The sequence below is a fragment of the Rhodamnia argentea genome, chromosome 9, assembly GCF_020921035.1.
Source record: "Rhodamnia argentea isolate NSW1041297 chromosome 9, ASM2092103v1, whole genome shotgun sequence".
Taxonomy (NCBI): domain Eukaryota; kingdom Viridiplantae; phylum Streptophyta; class Magnoliopsida; order Myrtales; family Myrtaceae; genus Rhodamnia; species Rhodamnia argentea.
The window spans coordinates 5,047,367-5,071,988 of record NC_063158.1 but is presented as its reverse complement, the minus strand read 5'-3'; the positions used below and the strand labels follow the sequence as shown (position 1 = coordinate 5,071,988).

Here is a 24,622-nt window from a genome sequence, read left to right as displayed (position 1 = left end):
TAATGATTCATCACCACATTGCTGACAGCTTAACATAACCATACGCTAGGAATTAAAAAAAAAATACAGCAACTGTTCCCCCATGCTTGGTGTGAAATTTACACATCAACCAACATTTGGTAGTACGATAATCAATCAAGAATGCTAATAAAGAATTTCTTTTTTCGGATTTCCAGGTAATGGTTCATTAAACACTATCATGAGAGGGAGGGGGGGTCCTCGGATGTAAGCTTCTATTACGGGCGATTGATTACTTCCTTCGTGTCCGGGGCCGCGCACTATGATTGGTGGACCGCATTGTTATCACCAAGATCAGCTAAAAGATATCGTTAGTATTATATTAAGGTAAACGACGGATTAGCGAACGTAATTAGATCGCAAGTGAGAGCAATTACTTGAAAGAATCACAAGGAGCCTAGTGCTAACAATAATTCAAGCTGGTCAACCGATACATAGACGTGGTTCCTTTTTCCGGGTCATGTATCACAACACTTTGAAATGATCAAAACACGAGGACTTAGGTTTTATTTTTAATCTTCGTTCTGCCTAAGCAGGTCTCAACTCGCCCGGTGCTTTGACCAGGGATCAGCTTTTCCAATACTCTATCGAATTATCTTGTATGTCTCGAATATAAGCTTTTTAAAAATAAAATAAAAAAGGGAAATTTGCGTAGTTAGGGATTTCAGCTCCTATTTACTATGGGGATTATCCCACATTAGTTGTGGAAGGGGCAACCCGTATCTCCCGTGTGACAGTTGGGTTCGGATTGAAGAGATCTATCGTAAACCAATTCGGAATGATCGCACAGATAATAGAAGAAAAATAGACGACGCACGGTTTACCCAGGTTCACCCCGTAATATGGCTACGTCCTACAAAGAGATTTCACTACAATTTTGGTTTACGATCGCACAACCCGTTACAATAATCAGCCAAAAAACGAGCAAATATATATATATGCCCTAATCGGGCCCAAAACCTAATCTATCCGAAACCCCTTTAATCCCTCGTTAAATGAGCTAACTTAAGCAAAAGCCCAAACCCATTGAGGTTTTCGGGGCGCTATCCCCGAACCGCTGCCCGTATGCCCTAATCGGGCCCAAAACCTAATCTATCCAAAGCCCATTTAATCCCTCAATAAATGGGCTAACTTAAGCAAAAGCCCAAACCCATTGAGGTTTCGGGGGCGCTGCTCCCGAACCCCCGCCCATTCACCGACGAGCGGGGCAGCCGTCCGCTCACGGGGAAGCGGAACCCCCGCCCGCTAATCGGGCAGCGGGATACCCGTGTCGAGGGCGCTGCTCCCGAACCCCCGCATCCCGTGCGCAAGGGTCACATGTCGTCGGATCATACTTCGGTTTCCCTAAGCTTACGTGGGCGTGCCCGGTGTGAGAAACAAGAGTCCCCGAAGTATTCGTCAACTCCAACACGGATTTGCTAATAAACTAAGCTCTCGTATCAATTTTTGCATGGATAGATGTGGCATTTTATTATCAGAGTAGAAGTAATCATGGATTTAACCACACAAAAAAAAAAAAAAGTAATCATGGACGTATGATTATAAGAGGTCTTTCTGCAGTTTCATTTTATATCTACAACAATACATACTCCTTCCTATTAGCACTCCCATTTTAGTATTTTCAAAGTTATTTAAAAGGTAAATATTTATATTTATGGTCTACTTTTGGGTCAAAGTTTAGGGTTTCGATTGAGGAAGTATAGTGTGATGAAGGGTACAAACTTTTTTATGTTGTTTTGTCAAAGAAGAAGAAATTGTTGTAGTAACCCAAATTCACGTTACGTTTTGGGATAGTGGGCTCTCATTTGTAGACCGGAAACAAGGTAAGATGAGTGAGGACAGAATTGAGCTGTAAGCACTTGTTCCCATATCACATTCACATTGTATTATAGTGTATTTTTTTTTAGTATTTCAATTTTTAGTTTTGACTTTTAAGCACGTGCCCGCACGGCGATGGATGAAATGGACATGTTGATGGCGCCAAGTGGGAGATACGTATGAGGAGCTGGTGATTGGGGGTGTCTTCCCCAAGGACAGATCAAAGGTGCATTCACCAAGTCAAGACTTGCCTTCTTGGCGGAGAGAGAGAGAGAGAGAGAGACATCTTTTTTCCCTTTTGAACAAGTTTGATGAAGATAATTATATAATGTAGAATCTTGCAGATAGATGTGAATAATGAGTAGGGCCGCCATTCACTAAGTTAAATTCTTCTTGTTGGATATGGCTAATTTCAATGTTTTGCTTAGAACAACATCGACTTTACCTCTTCGTACATATAGCTTTGATATAAGATCGATTATAGTTACGAGAAATAAATAACAACGGAAATTTTCTCTTCTTGCAAAATACATAACGTTTTGTGAGAGTTGGATCTCTCTATAGCCTAGTTTGACAGAGACTCATCAAAATATGGGACGGCGTGTTGCGTTGGTAGATTGCCTTGTCTTCCAAGTACACTTAATCAAGTATTCAAGCTCTCAAAGGTTGAGTGAGAAGAGAAAGTAGATGAAATAAATTGTGATTTGGATTGGCTATGGTACCAAGACTTGGTCAACTAAAACACCCTCATTATCCAGTAAAGGAAAAGAAAAAGAAAAAGGGTAGTCCAGACTCCAGTATGTTTAAGTTAGATGGGCATCTTCATTTTTCTTAGGTAAAAGGGTTTGATTCCTTTCTTGATCACTCATTCAAAGATCAAGCTAAATTCTCCAAGGTACCAAAAAAGGTGGAAAAATATTTAAAAAAATTGGGAGTTTAAGCTCTTTTATCACTTTTTTATTCTTGAAGAAATCACTTTGCACCGTTGATTCTAATTTAGATAAGTGAAAAAATAAAATTATTCACCCTTGAAAAAGAATCCTCAAAGAAACCCCGTACGATGCAGGGACCTAACATCCAAACCCTATTCTGAAAATGTCTATTAAGTTAATTACAGTGGCATTTTAATTTAACCATCTTGGGCATGACAAGCAACAAAATTCCAAAAGAGAAAAAAGAGCGAGAACTCCCCGGAATTTAAGTCGGGGTTGGAAGGAGAGAACAATTCCCAATGGAGATGGACAGCTGCCTCGTGGCCGACAGCCATGCGCTGCACTTAATCCTCTCTGCCTTTGAGTCGGAGACCGCACGTGAATTCTCTCTCTCTCTCTCTCTCTCTCTCTCTCTCTCTCTCTCTCTCTCAACTCGTTTCCTCAACTTGGCTTTTGATTCCTCAAACTCGTTCTGGCTTCCTTTTATTGCAAACCCTATTTGTTTGCAGGCAGGAGAAGGCACAGTTGGCAAGATCTCTATGCCCTAAAAAACTTTCAAATTTAACTTTTATTCCGATTCTACCTTTTATCCGATAAAAAAATCTCCAAATTTAAAGTCAGACTCAATTTTATCCTAACTTTTTTTGTTTAAAAAAAACCCTCGGGTCATACCATAATTCCACCCTAAAGTTTATTTTATCATATGAAAAATTCTCAACTTTAGATCTTGTCCCAATTTTACCGTCCAGTCCCAACTGTACCATAAAATTTTTACAGTCTCATAAAAAAACCATAAACTTTTAATTGAGTCACTAATCTGCCCTTATCAATTCTCCGTCCAAAACTTTTCGTTGACAACCGAGAAATGGAAAACTTTTAAGCATAAGTGTCCCGAGCGCGAGCTCTTTGACCACGAGAAATGAAACATTTTCAAGCACGAGAGATCAAGTAAAATTTGGTGATTTTTTATGAGAAAAACGATTAAAGTATAGTTAAAACTAGACCTAAAGTTAGGACTTTTTTATGAGAAAAAATTAGGGTAGAATTGGTACCGGCCTTAAAGTTTAGGGTTTTATTATGAGACAAAAAAGTTTAGAGTAGAAATGGAACCGAACCTAAAGTTAGAGATTTTTTATGAGACAAAAGAGACAATTGGGACAAGAGTTAAAGTTAAATTTTTTTTTTAGGGTATTAAACCCAATTCGAAAGGGAAAACAACCAATTTTTCTAGGTAAAATCAACAAAACTAAAAAGAAAAAAGGAAAAAAAAAAAAGAGAGAAGTGCCAACATTGAGGCATTTATTGAAATTCACTTTTCATCTCTATTGATTGTTTTATTTTTATTTTTCTTGTCAAATAATGATTATTCAAGTTGAACAGTTACAAAACGAGCAAAATTCTAGCTAAGCATGCTAAGTTTGGCATACGAAATTGGCAAACGCAGTGATATGGCACCATGCAAGTAGATGGTTAAGCAAGTGAACTGCATTTAATGTTTAATAACAGTATGTTACATCATTTAATATACTGATTTTGGAGTTTAAAATTGATAAACATAGCATTCGCTTTCCGAATCAACTCAAAATGAGAAGTCAAGATGCCCGCAGGCTGATTCACAGAATTGACATAAGATCTATGTTGCAAAATTTGAAAACTCCAAAAAGAATTGCTTTTTTTAAGGCAATTTTTCTGTGCTTGTAAGTTGTGATATGACCATTAAAAAGAAAACAAAAGAAAAGACATAGGAGATAGCAGAATGGCCGTTGTTAGCAACCCGATGATAATTCATAAATGAAAAGTAATACAAATACTTAAAGTAGTTAGTGGATATGGAGTTGAGACATCTTCTGTACTTCTGTTTTTTTTTTTGTCAAAACATCTTCTGTACTTGACTTAGTAAAACAATGTCAAGTGTTACTTACAATTATTACTAGTAAACTTTATGCTAGTGGGAAAAAGGGGGTTGAAAATGCAATAGACAATCAATTTAAGAATAACTAAAGTATTTGCGCCTGTCCAATTAGTTTTTTATTTTATTTTTTAATAATGACGAAAGTATGGTTTATTATTATTTCTTTATTCCTACCTCGGCGCGGTTTCTTTCTACTAATTTTTTATTGATATCTCTCTTGAAATTCTATACTTTATTCTCTGGATAAACCCCAGCCACATGACCCGTTTTCCATTAAAAAAGCAAAGCATCGTGTCAATTATATATAAAAAGGCAGCTTCTCAAATTAGGAGAAAAAAATGAATAAACAAGTGAAGAACAGGATGTTGAGTCACCTATAGATAGTCATTGGACGTCTGATAGTACTCACCAAATCTAATGCCAAAATTAACTCCAATGATGGAGAAAACGCAACAAAAACAAAAGGGGCATCAAATAGCTAATTTGTTGTAAAGCATGCACTTCTTCTGCAACCTGCAAGGTATACCTTAGAAAGATTGATGGGAAATGTGTCCAAAAAGTCCAAAATATTTTTGTATTAGTGTCAATTCAGCCATAAACCTTTCAATCATATCGATTTAGTCTTAACCTTTTTATATTTGTACCAATTAAGTCTATCGGATCAATTTTGATCGGTTATCGCTCATGTGGACGCCAATTATCCTATGTGGCACGACCGGCGCCGACGTTGATATTTTTTAATACTTTTATAAAATTTTAATATTTTTTTTGGACTTTTATTTTCTTTTTCTTTACTTATGTTTGTTTTTTGGATTGTGTGTAGGCGAGGGCTGTGAGGTTGAGGACGACCGGCATCCACATCATTAATTCCGGCCAAAATAGGTCGAATTGACTTAATTGGCATAAAATGCAAAATGTTTAGGACTAAAATGCAATTTAACATGAATGTAACATATAATTATAGGACAGTAATCATTAGATTAACCTTTGAAAAGCACTCGGGTTAGACGCATCCATGAAGACCCTTGGTACCAATAAAAGTTGCTCGGACGAAAGATTTATCGGTTGCATGGAGTTCCAAACCCTAATTGTTGCTTCCATGATTAGATTTGACAATTGCGATTCTTGCTTCCCACGCCATGGATCAGACGCCCCATCTTGACGCGCCTTCTTGTCAAAGACGAAATATAATTCTCGCTACTAATTTTAGCCTATAATCGGTAATTTCTATGTCAAAGTTGATGACCAGCCTGTTGGTTATCTTTAACTAGGTTTTTCGTCCACATCTTTATTTGTAACATTGATCTGTCTAGTTGTAAAATAACATATGCGTCGACCTACAAAACAAAAATGTGGCAAAAAATTAGGGCTCCATTTATTTTACGAAAAATGTTACATGTATAAAAAATATTTTTCAAGAAATCATTTTCCAAGAAGATGATAATATTTCTTGTGTTTGGCTGAAATCCGAGAAAGAACAAGAAAATATTTTCCATCTTTTGAAAAGGAAAAAATAATTTGATTTTTCAAAATATACATATACATAATTTAGGGGCTAGTAACTTGCGCACGCCTAATCGGGAAACCAAGCACGCGCACCAGCATCCTAGGCCAGCCTCAATGGACCCCGATCCCGGCACTAGGGAATCGAGCAAGGCCACGTGGGTCCTAAGCAAGAGCGCAAGTACCCACGCAAGACGTCTTGGTGCCTTCACTCGGGTCTACAGAGGCCGGCCCCAAGGCTCTGGTGCTCATTCTCAAATCCCCGGAACCTAGGCCGGGGTCCATAAAGGCCGAACGCAAGAACGACAACGGTCGAACGCTAGAAACATAATGAAGGAGGGTCTTGGGCCTTGGCCTTATTGGACCAGCGCCCGACCTCGATGGATGCGGACTCGAACACTAGGGTCTTGGGCCTTGGTCTCGATAGACCCATGCTCCGGTGTGGGGATCCGGATATAGGAATCGGCGACTCGAGCACGGCCTTTGTGGCCAAAGCCTAGGCATAGGTACCGGGGTCCTATGCTCAGCCTTTGTGTACTCGGCCCAAATGCTAAAGCATCGAGAACCGGCACCGAGGTCCCATGGCCAACCTCAATGGATCCATGCATGAGTGTCGAGGACCCGGACCTGGGCATGGGGACCCTAGAATGAGCATTAGGGTTCCAATGTCCAAGCGCAAAGTTTCTCTTTCTATCGCCAATATCTAGTCAGATTTTGGAAAATGATTTTCGAATTTTTAAGAGAAAATCATCTTCAAAAATTTAAGCACGGATTTCCCGTTAAAGAAAATACTTTTCGCAAAAAAAACAGAGTCTAAGACAAAACCCTAGTCCAATAAGAAAGTTGCATCAATCTCGGATTCTTTTGAGCACGTGGTTACTAGCAAGACATTCATCAATGCCTAATTTACAGGCTTTTCCGGGAGTGCCATTATAATTAAAGACCAGACATTAAGTCGTATCTTACTTTAAGATTGATAGATAGAAGCAACGGCAATTATATAAAAGGCCTTTTTATGCAATTCATATATCATATTATATATCCAAGCAAAAGCTTAGCCATGAGCTACTAAGCTCATTGCTTTGCTGAAAAGCCAGATTAGTTTAACCTCTCTCAGACAATTGATTTGGTCAATGTGGGCTAGCAATTAACATGATGGAAATCACATTACATCACAACATATTTTATATAGTGTTGCCAACAGTGAAAACAAGATTTGATTAAACAAGATGAGTTGATCGAGTCCGGGATGGAGAAATACAAGGCGACGGTGCATGGGACCCCCCGCGTCGCACCACCTTCTTCCACCTGCCGACTCGGACTTTCTTCTTCTCCTTTTTTTCTTATTTTTAAATTTCTGGAGAAAACAGATTGGTTGACATGAATCACGATGAAGATGATCCAACGAGCGAGATTATGCTAATTACAGCACTTAATTGTCAACTTAACATCTATACAACACTGGCAGCGTGTAGCTTGTGCGCATACAATGGTCGAAAAGAAAATGAAATAATTGGACGATTGAAAAATCCTTGGTAAGTCTCTCCAAACCCTTGACCCGGTCAAACCGCGCTAAAGCAATCGGGTTGGTCCATCTTAAAGTCCACACAGAACTACCTTTGAAGGGGGGGCATCAATCATTTAACCCCGTCCACACATAAGTTCTCTTTATTCAAGGGTTTATTTACTCCGAGGCTAATATTATATGATTCGATTCTACAGTCTCAAAAGAACATAAACAAATGGTCTCGTTAGCTCGCCAACCTTTATGACCACGGGCATCTCTCCAGATGAAGAGAAAAAAAAAATTTGAAAGGTTATCCCAAACTTCTCGGAAAGAAAATTGAAATTGTACACTAAGGGCCTATTTGGTAACTTTTATGTTTTTTTGACTCCTGTTTTTTTGTTCCCAGGAATAGAAAAAGAACATAAATCTGTCTGCTAACGTCAATTAATTTTTCTGTTCCTAAGAATAGATCAGTGGCCAATGAACAGATTCATAATATAAACAAAAAGCAGAAAAATCCACTTCTCTATTCTCAAGAATAGAATTATTATCAAACATGCCCTAAGAGATGTCTATCCTCTTTAAATGGGCAGCACAAATTATTGCATCACTATGAAAATATATGTATAATGTGGCATGAAGGTCTAGGTTCAATCACAATATTGGGGGAAAAAAAAGAAACCCTTAATTATAAAAGGACCCTAATATACCTTTTCTTTCTGAGGGTTCTCATATAATGCAATCAAATTTGGAGAAAAAGCGCTCTCTCTCTTCTACGATGGCCGACATCATCACTTTTGCGACTCCGATAGATGTCACTTGTCTTCAGGATTTATATGCTATTCATATACACGTTATCTCCCTCCACCTAGAAGATTAAGTTTTTTGGTTGGACTTTCTAAATGTGCATCACGACCGGATTGCGTCCTAGCTTTTTCACTTGTGTAGGCACCGTTCGTTGAACTTCACATGCTATTCCTAACCCGGGTTGAACACGAGGGGCATGTTGAAGTACCTTGCATTGCTTGTAAATGAGTTTATATGATCTTTATAGACATGTGATCTCCCTTCATCGATAAATTAAACTCTTGGGTTTGACTTTTTAATAAGGTCAAAGGTATTGATGAACAGGCAAACCATGAGAATTGGGCGTAACATCCTCCGAACCCGTGATATAAGTTCAATTATAATAGCATGTGAAGAAATGAATTTAGAAGGTTTCTTACTCTAATTTGCAGCCAATCATTTTAAAACTTTAAGCTAGTAAAATTTTCGATATCACCAATTGAAAAGAATTAGCATACTTTTTGCAATTCATAATAATTTAATTTACATATGATAACTCACAACGAGCTTATCAAATAAATTTTTAGCTACAAAAGGGTAAAAAGACACTAGGAGTACCAATATTTGTGTATGGCACTCACTTTAGTGCCAATATTTTTTTTGGATCACTTAAGTGCCAATTTTTTCAAAAAAATTGTTATTTTAGTGCCAACTCCAGTGAGTTTCGCCAAAAATCTGACGTGGCATTCATGTGGCTCACCGTAGCTTCCAAAACAGCAATTAAAAAAAAAACCAAAAGTTAAAAAAATTAAAAAACTAAAAAATAAACTAAATGAACTTTAAAAAAAAATTGCAGCAGCTAGGGCTTGGAAGCCCTCACCGTCGCCGCCCCACCATTGCCAGCAATGGCCTGCGAGGGGTGGGAGATGACCGAGGGGGTCGTCGAGCTCCCGGTGACCCCTACCGAGGAGGGGCGCGGCCAGCCTCGCCCGACAATGGCCAACCTCGCCGAGCGGTCACTAGGCGAGGCCGGCCGTGCCTAGCCACGGCTCTTTGAGGCCGGCCTCACCCGGATCTGGGCAAAGTCAACCTCACCATGGGTTTGCGAGGCGGGCCATGGCCATGCCTCACCGACCCCGATGGCGTGGGCTCACTACCCTCATCGCTGCAACTTTTGCTTAGTTTTATATATATATATATAAGGCTATTTTTATGTTGAATTTTAATTTTTAACTATTTTAAAGTTGAATAGTCCACGTGGGTTGATTTATTAAAAAAAAATTGACACATAATATTAAAAAATTAATAATAAAAAAAAAAGCGACGTGTATTGTTTGGTCGGAATTGGCACTCAACCGATCATTTTTTTATCGAAATTGACACTTAGGTAATCGTTTTTTCTCCGATTTAACACTTAAGTGATAAAAAAAAATATTGACACTAAAGTGAGCGTCGTACATAAATATTAACACTCCAAGTGTTCTTTTGCCGCTGCCAAAGTAATTATTCTCAGCTTGAGTAAAAGACATGTTAAATTTGACCTTTCCGGAGCTTAAAAAACACACGCAACACAAAAAAGCACATGTGAATGTGCAGCCCGCAGTCAAAGTTGGCATTTCAAAGTGGCATAGTTTGACCAATCTGTGAGTCCATATCGAAAATATGTTTGTCTACACATCAACTTTCTCATGTAACTTCCAATTAAATCGCATTTTATTCAAAGTATTTCTTTAGTTCCACGATGGTTTGACTAGTGATATTAACAAATGATTTACATGTGCACACCACTCTCTCTCCATCCACCTTTCAAATTCTTCAAGTTTTGTCAAGATTTTATTTACCCAGATTTAAATGTCAAGATCTCTTCTATTTTAATTTTGGGTTAATACCACCAAAAATCCGAAATTGATATACCTGTGACAAATTTACTCCAAACTAATTTTTTGACCACCAAAGACTTTAAATATTGCACTTGTTATAAATTTATCCTAAACTAATTTTTAGACTACCAAAAACCTCTAAACCGATACACTTGTGATAAATTTACGGTCAATTAGATTTTATTTAATGAAATTAGCACAAAAAAAAGGCTCAAAATTGTTACGCTTGTAATAAATAGAAGGTAAAAATCACAAATTGATACACACATCAACTGACACATGTGATCTAATTCATCAATTTGATGGAAAAATTTAACAAAAAGTGACTGAGGAAAAATTTCATGGTATTAACCCTCTATTTTTTAATCTTCCACGCGCTAGCAACGAGAGTGTCTTCGTCATCTTCTCTTCTTCTCTAAAATAATTGTAAGAAAGGTAACGCCACTTGAAATTTTTATATTGTGTATATCTCAACTTTTGGGCTGTATGAGAATTAGAAATGACTCTTTCCTGAAGAACCTCTCTCTCCTCTCTCTCTCTCCATCGTCTCTCTCACCTCTTCCCTTTTCCTTCATCTGCACTTCATCCTCCTCCATCTTCTTCTTCTTCTTCTTCTTCATCTTGATCCTCCTTCCTTTCTTCTTCTTTCTTTTGACTTAGCTGTTTCACATCTGTTCTGGTTTCTATATACTCAATCTGTGTTGCAGTACTCAAATCAGTCTCTCTTTCTCTCCTCAAGTCACTTTCCTTTTCTCTTTACTTTATGTGATTATATCCCACTTCCCTCACAATAAAATACCCAGAAGTGATTTTCTTTTTTAAGGAAATTTTCTTTATATTAAAAGTTTTTAATAGTTTTTCTTGCTCCTTGTTTTTCTGTTGTTTTTCCCTGTTGATGTGGGCATGGCCGGTTTGGATTTAGGCACTGCTTCTCGATTCAATATCCACCAGCAGCTTCAGAGACCCGATTTACATCTCCACAGCCACCAGTCCGAATCGGACGATCACGAAGCAATCAGCAACAACCACAACCACCAATTCTCCAGCGGCGACCATCATGACGAGGGGGCGCACCAAACCCTAGAGCTTGGAGCGGTCAACGCTAGCCATGGGGTCGGTGACATGGTGGCTCGCCGGCCTCGTGGCCGGCCTCCTGGATCCAAGAACAAGCCGAAGCCTCCCGTGATCATAACCCGGGAGAGTGCCAACAGCCTCAGGGCCCACATTCTCGAGGTTGGGAACGGGTGCGACGTCTTCGACTGCATCACTACCTACGCACGGCGGCGGCAGCGGGGAATCTGCGTGCTGAGCGGGACTGGCACGGTCACCAACGTGAGCCTGCGGCAGCCGGCCGCAGCCGGATCCGTGGTGACGCTCCATGGGCGGTTCGAGATTCTGTCCCTGTCTGGCTCCTTCTTGCCCCCACCAGCTCCACCAGGGGCCACAAGCTTGACGATATTTCTGGCGGGTGGGCAAGGCCAAGTCGTTGGGGGGAGCGTGGTAGGCGAGCTCATCGCCTCCGGGCCGGTCATCGTGATCACGGCGTCCTTTACCAATGTTGCCTACGAGAGATTGCCGCTAGAGGAGGAGGAACAGATCCAGATGCAGGTGGCCACGAGCGGTGGGCACAACCCGTTTCCGGATCCGTCTTCGGGCCTCCCATTCTTCAATTTGCCACTCGGTAACATGACCAACGACAACAGCAACACCGTTCAGCTCCCAGTTGACGGGTGGAGCGGAAATTTAGGTCCTCGCCCTCCATTTTGAGAAGAAAAAATGGAAGAAAGAAAAGACGTGGTGAGTTGAAGCTGCAGTGTGACCATCGATTGGGGAAGAGCTACTGTAATATCCAAGGTCAGAAAAAGTTCACATAGATTTGTTAGCGCCATGATCATGGTTTGGTGTTCTGATTCTGTTGATCTTTTTAGCTTCTTCTTTGTTTGTAACTTCTTGAATTTGGTTCCTTTTGGGTTCTGAAAATAGTCTTTTCTTCTCGATGACTATGTGGAAGCGCAAACTCCTTCACGAGAAATGGTTTGAGAAATAATTCAACTTTACTAATTATGTGTTTCAGTAGTTTTATTGATTGCATTTGGAAACTTTTTATATGTCAACCTTCATGTCTATACCAAAAAATGAACGTCTGGCTAGGTCAATCTCCTGCTCATATAACAAACACTATCGTCCGAATCTAGTAAACTGTTGTTGAGTTTTCGGGGCATGTCATTGTTTTGGCTGTGCATTGATTTCAGCGTACATAATAAATACAGCACTGAAAAACATAATCTAGAGAGGCAGGAGGCTCACTCAAAGGAGAGAAGAACTGCTAGCATCCGGTAGAACTGTCGTTTTTACAGTCTCAAATGATTTGCTGGGTAAGCGGTTTTTCGAGATTCAGCTGTAATAATCTTGTTCTCTGTCTGAAAATGCCTCCTTGGTCAGCTCATTAATCCTTTATGCAATGCTAGAAGATAAGTAAAAGGAGATTATACATTCCATTCATCTATCCAAAAAAAAAAAAAAAAAATTTGCAACTTAGGAAAGTGCAAGAGTTTAACATTACTTAATTCTCTAGGAAATGTTATCCGTATTTCGTCGTATTATTTTTCTTTGGGTTATGCTAGGAGTAGATAGTTGTACAATCTCGGTTTCAATCGTAACTGAAGTATGATTTCTGAAACCCCGGTTTCTGTTTTTCTCATGACTTGTTTCGAATAAGAATTTCATTCCTTTGGGGTTCACCTGAAACATAGGACCCCTACCTTTTCTTTGTTAAGAAAAAAACTTATTGTCTCCTTCATTGATCTTCTTTAATGGAAAATCCATAAACAACGTTGTATGCATATTCAGTTGTTTGGACAAATGTCTCGTGGGTATAGGCACACAAAGCACAGCACGATTCGAATTCATCTTCCTTAATTTTTGGCTTTATTTTATTAGGTTCATTGCAGGTGCAAAAGAAATAACTTGCACATTCACAATTGGATTATTTACAGGCGAAAGAATTCGGTTACAATACTAACTCTAGACAAACATCCCACCCATCCAAGGGTAAATGTTATAAGTTATTCTTTACACTGATGGTTGATCGTCGCTTTTTTTGTGAACATAAGCAATATTATCTATCTCTCTAGGTTATTGGTTTAGTCTCTTTTGCCCTCTTGGTGGTGTTCGTTGCAGAACTTCAAGACAAGATGAATGACCCAGAGTTAATTACTTACGTCTTAACTCACTCTACTAGACCGGTTATTTTGTGCACTGTGATCGGTTTTATCCATCCTTTAATTACTTTTTTTTTCCCCTTCAACAAAATAAAAAACCAAGCTTCATCGGCAAATTCACCTATATTTTGTAACCTTTTAAACCCTACGCAAACTCCTCGAGGTTCACTGCACTCCATTCTTTTAACAAAAGAAATAAATGAAAGAGATGAGTCTCAACTGCTTTCTATACCTTAGGATAATCACATTTGTTTATTTAGTGCATCAAATTGTCCAAAAGGAAGCTAATTCCAACCATGTCCATCACATCCTATTCACGATCCACCTTCTCTAGCCTTTTGCGAATAAGGTCATTAGGTTCACTAATTTATTTAGGGTTCCACACACATTTTCCACAGGAAGTGCACTTAAATATTGCTAACACTTGTGTAGTGTGCTCAAAAGTCTTTATTCTCCACTTCTTGGATTGCTGCTGAGTTGCTGAATGTATGGTTCATTGTACCTCTAATGTTCTCTTCAAACATTAGAAATTTCAAATTGATGGAAGGATAACTAGAGCTTATCTCATAAGGATTGAATTTGATTCCTTAATGATCTGCAGAATATGCTCCCTCACAAATAATTCTCCCTCGAGTGATTTTCCATTTACAAGATCAAAATGAAGTGTCACAAGAGCTATTGATTGCTGCCATGAAAGAATTAAGCCGGTCATATGTGTCGCTAAATAGACATTGAGTAGACACAAACATTTCATGTGTTTAAGTCTGACTGGTGACTAGGTTTATTTAACTGCAAGATTATGCTCGTGGAGGGTGAATCGATTAGCATCATCACCAAATCAGCTGCCAAACAAAAGCTTTAGATTTGCTTTGGGTAATTACCAATTCCAGTTGATGCTCTAGGCCTATTTGAAACTCTTCAAAAGTTCAAGCTAGGTCAAAGAAGAGAACGTGTAAATCAGCACTTTAACTGGACCTTTCTGGTTATATTATGCTTAAGATGACAATTTTGACTTCGATTAGATCGAGGATAATAGGTTGTAATATGGGTGGAAGAAAACAAAATGCTCTTGGAACCCTAAAGAGGTTTGATAGTTGCTCTAAACATGCCGACCTAGATTAAATAGAGCATACTGCACAACATAAAACTCAGATTTAGATATGAGAATAAACATATTTAGCCCTTTGTTATGGAAGATAAACAACGAGTGATAATTCGCGAGTTTTACTAAGAACTTCTTTAATTAGCATAAACATATGCAATTTGCGGTAATCAGATCAATAGCTTGAATCTTCGAGGATTTGTTTATGGTTATGTGGACAGTGTGGCAGTGATTGTGGTCAAGGCAACTACAATGATGATGGCAACACATATGGGTTTAATTAATTATTACTAACTTTCTTCTTTCCCCCCTAATCTTAGCAAATTCTTATTAGTTTAATGAAGCTAACAGCTTTACCATAAACTGGACATTCATAACCAATATGACCCGGAAGAAAAATATTGAATAAGTAATTTCATTGTTGCCCAACTGATTTTTTTTTTTTTGACCGGTTTAAGTGATAACACTAATCACATCATGATCTCTTTAATCTTATGTAGTCTGACAGGGGTTTATATAGAAAACCTAATTGTCATTCAAGTCACTTGGTGAAGTTAATATTGACAATGCCATCATTGTAATAGTTTGTGAAGAATAGAAAATATATTTTACGTTGCTATGAATTCAAGTTAATAGTATAATTGGTTGAGTAGCATGCCTGAACGATTTACCATAGGTTTTCGAATACTTCTCACACGTCAAGTCGTCATTCCATATTGCGATAGTATTTAGTTGTGCTGAGACTATGATGATCATATTATGTCGTGGAGATAGGAAATATAAATTAGTTTTCCTTGATAACCATATTAATAATGTCATAGATTACATAGGATATACTAGTCAAGAACCTATAACTCTGGCAAAAAGAATGGTAAATGCAGGATGGCTGATTATCCTAGAAGTCAGAGGAAACATTAAAACCCTTGTTTACTTCATGGTGAGCTGTGTGTTTCAAATTTATTTCTTTCAAGCTATGTTTCAAAATAATACTTTGAAGTAGCAATTCAATAGACTAAAAACACCGTGCAGCACACGTGCGGTGCCCACGAATTCTAATAGTTAATATTAGGGGAGATTTCGACCTAAAAAATATATTAGGGCAGATTTTGCAAACCCCCATGACCTTTAGATGTAGTACATATTTGCCTCGAATTTTCAACTATTACACGATATTTAGGAATGTCTATCTTGTTACAACCATTAATCCTTCGTAATTTTTCCTTACAGGTACAATGCACATGTTTTTTAGGAGATAAAACTAATAATTTTCTCTTGGTTTGCAAAAACAAAAACAAAAAAAATATTAGAGAAATTAAGAAAAATAAATTAACTAAAATACTAATAATAGAGTAACTAAGTATAAAAACAGTTTTGAGAAAAAGAATAAACACAAGTTAAATAAAAAAGGAAAAAGGACTCGGTAGTAAAAGTGTCAAAATATCGGCCTATTAGAGTTGACTTCTACTTTTTACCTTTTGTTTGATTTAAATTTCACGGCTTACACACTTTGATTATTGCTTAAATTGTGAAGCTGTTTACTACACTCAAATAGTAACACGTATAACCACGTACACGTTTTTTTTTATAACTTTCTAGGATTTGAATAAAAATACTTTTTGCTTTTATTTAAGTCCAAAAAACTAGGTCAATGATATTTAAAAAACTTTAAAGGGGTAATTAGCACGAAAAATTATCTATTAACAAAATATTTAAGAATTTGTATAAAAGGAAGTGATCCCTCAACTCATAAAAGGATATGATTAACCGAAGTCGTAAGTAATATTTTTAAGTTTTTTTATTGATCAATCATTTTTATAATTTAATTAGCCATGTAAATTAACATAATGAGTATCTAGTTCTTGTGATTTGAATTTTTACTACTGAGCCCTACTTATTTTTTTGTTTTTCTTAGTTCAATCAATATATTCGTTAAATTCAATAAATTTTATTTTTTTTAATGTAGTTACATTATTTATTTCTTGGTATTAATATTTTAGTTCATTTATTCCTCTCCCTTTTCCTTCTTTGTCCAATTTTACAGAAACAAAGGTACAAGAGAGATTTCCATATAAAAAAAAGATAAAAATACATTTTTACTCCTTAAATGTCGTGTGCATGCAATACAACGAAGGATTAACTGCTATAACATAATGAAAGCTTAAATGGATAGTGTATAACATTTGAAAGTTTAGAGGCATCCGTCCAATCGTAACATGGCCAACACTAATCGATGGTGGAATAGAAACTCAGCTCCTCGTCCTCCATTTTGAATATCTCAAAGGTTAGAAAGAAGTTGGCAGATTTTGTTAGCACCACCTGATCTCGGTTTGACTTTCTGATTAATCTGTGGATCTCTCTTAGCTTCTTCTTTACTTGCTTCTTAGACTAGGTTCCTGTCATGGGTTCTAATGTGGAAGTTCAGACTCCTTAGAGAGAGAAATGGTTTGAGAATAAAACATTCAACTCCATTTCTTGACATCCGACCAAAAAAATAAAAAAAAAGCTCCATTTCTTGATCGTCATTTGGTGTTGTATTGAGAAAAAATTTCAAATAAAAGCCCAAAATGAAGTCATTTTTTTTAAGAAGGCCCAAAATAGACTTTGCCTCAAATAGGGCCCAAAGCTGTCAAATAGTCTCAAAGTGAGGCCTTTGGCCTGCCAGTGAGCATATGACTATTCCAGTAGGAGAAGAAAAAGTATATTGCTTCTCTGAAGGCCACGATCACCAGCGGCTTCAATTCCTTATTTTGACTAAAATATCCCTTCCCCGATAGTCAGAATAGTCTATTGCTTGCCGGCTAGCCGAGGAATTCAGGTCCTCATTTGATACGATTTGGTCATTTCAAGCTCTTATTTGAGATAAAGTTCCTTTTGAGTCCTCTTTTAGAAAATGGCTCCACTTCGGACTCTGATTTTTTTTTTTTTTCAACCATATCAGACAGCCTAGCTTGTCATTCCGTCACATAAAACTTACCCATTTGGATCCCAAGCATAAAATTCATAGATCATTATATCTTTTGGTGACAAATCTTCAGCCCCTCTTATTATTCTTTTGTGAGAGCCCATTCTTTTAGTTCCTTGGTCTCCAAAACATCAATCTAGGTGGGCTTTCATTATCTTGGGCCGGAAACAAAGCCCATCCCATGCCCATTAAAAAAAAATGAACGGATTTAAGAAGATGAAGTAAAACTCAAGCATAAACAGTCCAAAGAGAAACGAGACCAGAAATCCTATACCTCCAAAATAACACGATGCTATTGTATTTGATATGTATGTATTGATTGCATAGAACGCATTTCAAAAGAAAATCTACAAGCTCAATCAGTGTTTAACCTAATCTGTAATATTTCTCTTTTCTGTAATGGATGTCCCTCGCTAAAAATCTTGAGCATAGAAGTCAATGATGTCCTTGAGATTGAGCTGGAACAAAGAGGTGGAATCATTGTGCATCAACCACAACATGTGCTCGAACAAGATCGAGTCCACATCCACCAGAATCACCCTCTCCTCTTCCCTCACCTCTCTTCGCCTCGCCGAATCGATCAGGACCCGGAAAGGGCTCTCCTCCAGCACGAAAGGGTCCACCAGGAACTCCTTCCTCTCCTTCCCCACTACCACCGTCACAGCCGGCCGCTCCACCGGCTCGCCCAGTGCCTCCTCCGAGAGCGGCCGGTAGCCCAGCCTCGAACCCGTGGACCGCCTTCTCAGCATCGAGACCGGCAAGACCAAGCAATCCATGCGTGAAGCTCGACCGAGAAGGCCCTGGAAATTACGAGATTATGCTGATTGTCACAAGATGTTTGGGAGAGAGAGAGAAGTTGAGAGATGAAATGGGCAGCTAAATGGGTAGTGAGAGAGAGAGAGAGAGAGAGAGAGTATATGTAGAGGGAAGAAGAAGAAGACGGGGAGGAGCGTTGTTGGGTTTCCATTAATGAATTAGGTCACTTTCATGAGAGTGCGCGCAGGCCAGAAAAAGAGCCGTTGGAGTGCGGAAGGGTAGGATCTCTTGGGAGTTGGAAATTTAGTGTGAATTAAATGCCGGCTTCAGCATAAGACAGGATTTCGCTTTCATGCGGACGTATTCAAATTTTCAGTGCTATAAGGAAAGTGATATTGAATACTCTTGCGAATATACATACATCAAATACTCGAGTCTAACAACATAATTTGGAAACAATTTCAAATAAGGATCTAAAATGATATCATTTTCTCAAGTTATAGCCTGAAAAGTCCTCATTACTTCAAATAAAGGCATACACTGGACATTGTTTCAAATAAGAGCCTAAAGCAGCCATATCAATATCAAAAATGGGCCTCTCAATGGTTAATTAGGGACATCTTCGTCATTTACTTTTTTTATTATTTGCTTTTTTTTTCTTTATCTTTTTTAAAAATTAAAAAAAAAACTAAAAAAAATAGAAACACAAGCGGGAGGGACCCCTCCCGCCCGTGGACGCCGCTCCACATGCGGTGGGGAGGCGGCGATGGCTCGTTGGCCCTCGCCAAAGCTAGGAGAGGGGTCCGGCCGAAGGTCGGCGCCCCTAGCCCCGGTCCGTAGAGGGTTGGCAACCCTCACCCTATTCCGGCCGAGGGCCGCACCCCTCCCTCCTATCCGCCCTCGCCTCTAGTCAGCATGGTCGTTGGCCCTCTTTGAGGAGCTAGTGACCCCGCCGACCATCGCCATCACCCCACCGGCAACAACGGGTAGGAGGGCACCCTCCCACCAATATTTTTTTTTAACTTTATGTTTTTTTATTTTTAAAATTAATTCAACTAAAAATTAGGTTACGATTATATTTTGATGGAAATGCCCTTGATCGGTTAGCCGACCGGCAAGGTCAGGCCCTTTATTTGAAACAATCATGACCACCTCATGCTCTTATTTCAAACATTAAGAGCACTTCAAACTCTTATTTGAAACAAAGATCACTTCAAGCCCCCATTTAAGAAAATGAGGGAACTTCGAGCCATTATTTGAGATTTTCCCTAGAAATTGTATTTGGCCATATTCGCTATGCTATTGATCCCAACTTCATATTATTATAAACGATGAATTTGTTGAACTCCCTCTTCATTGACGTGTTCTTAGTCACGTCGTGTTAGTGGCTTTGGTCATTTTTTCACCCAAGTTATTCAAATCTATTCCACAATGGTGCGAAATAGACTTATCAAAATGGGTCACAAATTTATTTTTTAACCCGTATATGATTGATTAAGTTATTATATGAATTAGTTATATTCAATAAATGGGTCATAAATGAGTTTAAATATATTAAGAGTGTTAAATAGATCATAAATGGATTTACAACTTACTTAGATACAATTTGTAAAATTTGTATTTTGACTATAAAAAAAATAAAGAAAGGAAAAAGAAAAGGTTGAAAAGTCAAAGAAGCAGAAAGTAGAGGCCTCATCCCATTTTCAAGGGAGCTTGCGAAGAGAGAGTAAAATAAGAGAGAGAGAGAGAGTGGACAGTTCTTAAGAAAGAGGGAGAGGGACCGAGACGACCGTTGAAGAAAAAAAGGAAAGAAAAGAAAGAAGAAGGTGGAGGAGGAAGAAAGGAAAGGGCTCCTGAGTGTACATGCTATGGATGCCTTGCCAAGACGATTAGCAACGTTTGATAAGTGTTCGCACCCTGAGTTCGTCCAATCGAAATAGTTTTTGAATTAGGGCATGAAACTCTAAATTAATGAAATTTGAGCCTTGTTGTCCAATTATTGAGTTGTTAAGTTTCGGGTTTTCATGGAAATGGTAGATTATGATGTTATAGAGCCGTGGATTTTGATGAGAGTGATTTTGAAGAAACAGTTCGATTGGAACGAGATTTTAAGGGTTTTGCGTTTGAGCGTCGCTTTGCCAATGGCCTGAAAAATTGCTTTGGTTATGCGATTTGCTGGGGCGTAAGAGTTGTTTTGTAGCATTTAAGTTAGTTTAGCCGATTCATAGTTATTGTAGTTTTTTACTTGGTTTTTATGTTGGTTCTCGTTTATTTGTTAGGATCATGAGTTCGACGATTTAAGTATTGTTTGTTGTTTGGTCATAGGCAATCCCAAGTAAGTAGTACTATCTCTTTTTTGAGTTTGTAAAACTTATGTTTTGAAAGTGATATGGATGTATAGTATGAGTTATGAAATGACATTATTATTACATAAAATGCCGGATCGAGCATTTACTACTTCTTGGTTATTCATGAAGATTTTAGAAAACGTGTTATGCAAAGTATTGTGAAGAGACATATACGTATTGCTTTGTGAATAAGTTTATGAAATGATTTCTGAATGATGAGAAATACTTTGAGCAAGCTATTTCTAGCGGATGAAATGTGTTTTGAAAAGGTTATGTGTTTCTGTTTATGAAATGTATTATGGTTATGAGATTCGGGTTGGATTTGCATTTGTAGTGTTAAAGAATGCTTGTTTGATGCTCATATGACTATGAACTTGGTTAGGAGCTTTTGGGTATGTATAACGATTTTAGGATATCCTTCTGGGTAAGCCACCGGCATTATCGGTGGAAACCTTGCCAAGGGAGGAATCTTGGTTGCCTTGTCACTAGGCGTTGTGTCGTGATCATGGTAGTATATTGAGCAATAAATTAGTCAATGAATAGACCATTGACGTGATTTTTGATAGAAATTGATCAATCGACTTGACCATTGATTTTGGTTTATGATGGTGATTAAATGCGTATTTTTTTGCTTGTGCAAAGCTTTGCTAAAATGAAACCACTCACATTTAATTTGATATGTACAATATATATTGAGATTGAACTATGGGCTTCTGGTATTGCTTTGTATACATGCATAGTGATTACTCGATCCGCTTAGAAGATACGTAATACTCACCGAGTTGTGATTGCTCACCCCATTCATTTCCTAATCCTTTTCAAGTTCTTCGGTTAGCAGCTAGTAGGTCGAGAGCGATATCGACGGGAAACTTTGGTAGTTGCGTTTTGGATTTGAGTTGAGTCGCAATAATTAAAATTATATACTTTGATAGCAAGTTTATGTTTGAGGATGCGTCCTTCAAGTAGGGCGGCCGTGTCATTTCCCTTGTTCTTGTTAATTTGGGGTGTGACACAACTCACATCCATGAGTCTCTCTTCATTCTCTCTCTCTCCCTTGCCCTCACTTGATCTCACGCTAGCTTGCTCGGCACTCTCATCATAGTTTAGATAGTATTCCCAGATTTGATTAAATATAGAAGTGCTTTAGAAATATAGATCGAATCGGCTATAGGTTGATATGGGTCAATAGAGTTGCATTGCAATAAATTAGTCATAAACGCTTAAATAAATATATTTTTGGGTCCGACCATTTATGACCCATGTGAACCTAACTTGATGTGAAGCATATACACCATGCAATGCTTCTTTCACGAGATGCCATATTACTGTGAAAAGGGACGATTACCACAAAAAAAATGGTCATGAATCTATTGTGCATATATTAATTTAGTCTTAAACTTTTCAATTTGGCTAATTTAGTCATGAACATTTTCATGTTTGCCAATGTCGTCCTCCATCCAATTTTAGTCGGTAATCACTAACGTAAATGATCGGTCATCCTACATGGTATGGTCAGCATTAATTTGGACAATTTTTTTTAATTTTTTTTACAATTTTTTCTTTTTCTTCTTTCTTTTACATTAAAGAAAATTTATAACATGCAAAAAAAAAAAAAATCCACGTCAGCACCGGTCATGCCACGTAAGACGGTCAACATCCACGTTGATAACAATTGCATGCCAAAATTGGCTAGGTGGGCCATGTTGAAAAATCATCAAAAATTTTAGGATTAAATTAGTTAAATTAAAAAGTTTAAAATCGAATTGATTTTTTTTTTTGGTAATTTTCTCAATGTGAAGATCACACGAAAGCTCTCTCGTGGTCCACCATCCGCCAATCTTATAATCCTACGCTTTTGCCGAATCGTGGACGTGGGTTGGCACGTACATATAGCAGAGCTCAACATCATATGAACACCCAACCACCAAAGTGATATTAGATAGTCAAACATTGGCGACGCTTGACCAAACTACACCCCCTCTTCGTCCTCAATCCTCAAGATGCGGTTTGACGCAAGTTGCTACGATTAGGTGCCACGTCGGCTTTACATTGACGATTCACACACATCGGAAAAGGTATAAAAAAAAGTCCTACACTTATTATATTAGTATCAACTCAATGAGAAAAGTGTTAAAAAAAATCATAAACCTATTGCATTGGTATCAATTCAGTCCTAAACTTTTTACATTAGTGTTAATTCAGTCTTAAAATTTTTATTGGTGTCAATTCAGTTATAAACATTTTGCATTTGTGTTAATTCAGTCATAAACATTTTGCAATGAGTCAATCTATCCAATGTTGGTAGGAAATTTGCTAACGTAGACGCCGATTGTCATACATATATGGCTGGCGCTAACATGAATATTTGTTGATATTTTTAATAATTTGTTTAACATATATTTTGGCTTTTTCTTCTTTTTCTTTTCTTAATCATTAAAAAATTATTATAATTATTTAAAATTATTAAAATAATATTAAAAAATATCAACGTCAATGCCAGCCGTGCCACATAGAACAACCGATGTCCACGTCAGCGAATTTTTTATCAAAATTGGCCGGATTGACTCAATTAACAGAAAAGCAAAAGGTTTAGAATTGAATTGACACCAATACAAAAGGTTTAGGACCGAATTGACATCAATAAAATGTTTAGACCGCATTGGCACAAATGCAAAATGTTTAGGACTAAATTGATACCAATAAAAGCTTTGGGATTGAATTAAATAGGTTTACAAATTTTTTTATACTTTTCCCTCAATTCAGTCTTAGAACTTTCAATTTGATTAATATAATCCTAAACATTTTCGCATTTGTACAAATACAGTCACCCTGTCAATTTTGAAGGGATTTCTCTGACGTGAACACCGAGCATCCTACGCAGCATGGTCGGCGATAATATAGACATTTTTAATATTATTTTAATCATTTATGAATTTATTACATTTTTTTTGTTTTCAATTTTGTTTTATTTTATCTTTTATTATCGATTCATTTTTTGTTTTTTAAACCCCTTAATTTTAGCAGACGAGAGTCGCCAGCGATCCTTGCCAGATCTAGGCTAGGGCCACCTCGTCTACGGCCGGTGAGGACCACAAAAAGAAAAGAAAATGATAAAAAAAAGTTTAAAATATTGCTAAAATATTTTTCAAAATGTCTATATCAGCGATTTCCGGCCAAAATTGGCATGATGGACTGAATTGGTATCAATGTAAAAAAATTCAGGACTAAATTAATTCAATTGGAATGTTTAAGATTGAATTGATATCAATATAATCGATTCCCATGTTCACCATGCAAGTCAACTAAACTGCAATTCGCATGCGCACTCGTCAACCTCTCCTGAGGCTTTTAGCCTTTGAGGGTTTCCAAACGCTCTGTCAAATCACCTCGTCATTTCTCCCCTTTCTTAAGTTAAGCTTGAAGAAACGTGCAGCGATCGTGTTAATTAGCTAACGCTGATGACTCTTGTTAGTGGCTCCGGTTAGTGGGCACGATCGAGAAAAAGTAAAAGACGCCATTTTGGCACGTCTCCAATAAACACCCATCAAGATTTGTCCCTGTAATCCGCCCGAGTCAGATGGGGCACCACGGTCCCCGCGTTGAGAAAATCTCGTTGGTGCTCCTAAGGGGGAAGGTAACCAAAAATTTATAAATTTATTGTGTTGATATCAATTCAAATCTAAATTTTTTAATTAGACTAATTTAGTTCTAAATCTTTTCATTTTATTAGCATACGAGGGCCATCCGAATTTGGTTTTTAGGCTGGGCTCAATCTTGCCAGCCACCAGCAAAAAAAAATAAAAAAGGATACGTGAAAAAATAAAAATTATATCTAAATAATGTCCACGTCAACACCGGTGATACTTACGAGCCGTAC

The 24,622-nt window shown here is 37.8% G+C and overlaps 2 protein-coding genes across 2 annotated transcripts; one reads left to right on the top strand and one right to left on the bottom strand.

Moving 5' to 3' along the window:
• The first annotated feature begins 10,986 nt into the window (after positions 1–10,986).
• Positions 10,987–12,534, top strand: LOC115737112 (AT-hook motif nuclear-localized protein 23-like). The gene has a single exon (XM_030669091.2). It carries the CDS (start codon positions 11,260–11,262, stop codon positions 12,121–12,123), a length of 864 nt encoding a protein of 287 aa, XP_030524951.1. The 5' UTR covers positions 10,987–11,259; the 3' UTR covers positions 12,124–12,534.
• A 5,334-nt stretch (positions 12,535–17,868) lies between these two features.
• On the bottom strand, positions 17,869–18,556 carry LOC115737016 (auxin-responsive protein SAUR77). Its single transcript, XM_030668961.2, has one exon. The coding sequence runs from the start codon at positions 18,415–18,417 to the stop codon at positions 18,055–18,057; it is 363 nt and encodes a 120-aa protein (XP_030524821.1). The 5' UTR covers positions 18,418–18,556; the 3' UTR covers positions 17,869–18,054.
• Positions 18,557–24,622: the final 6,066 nt, after the last annotated feature.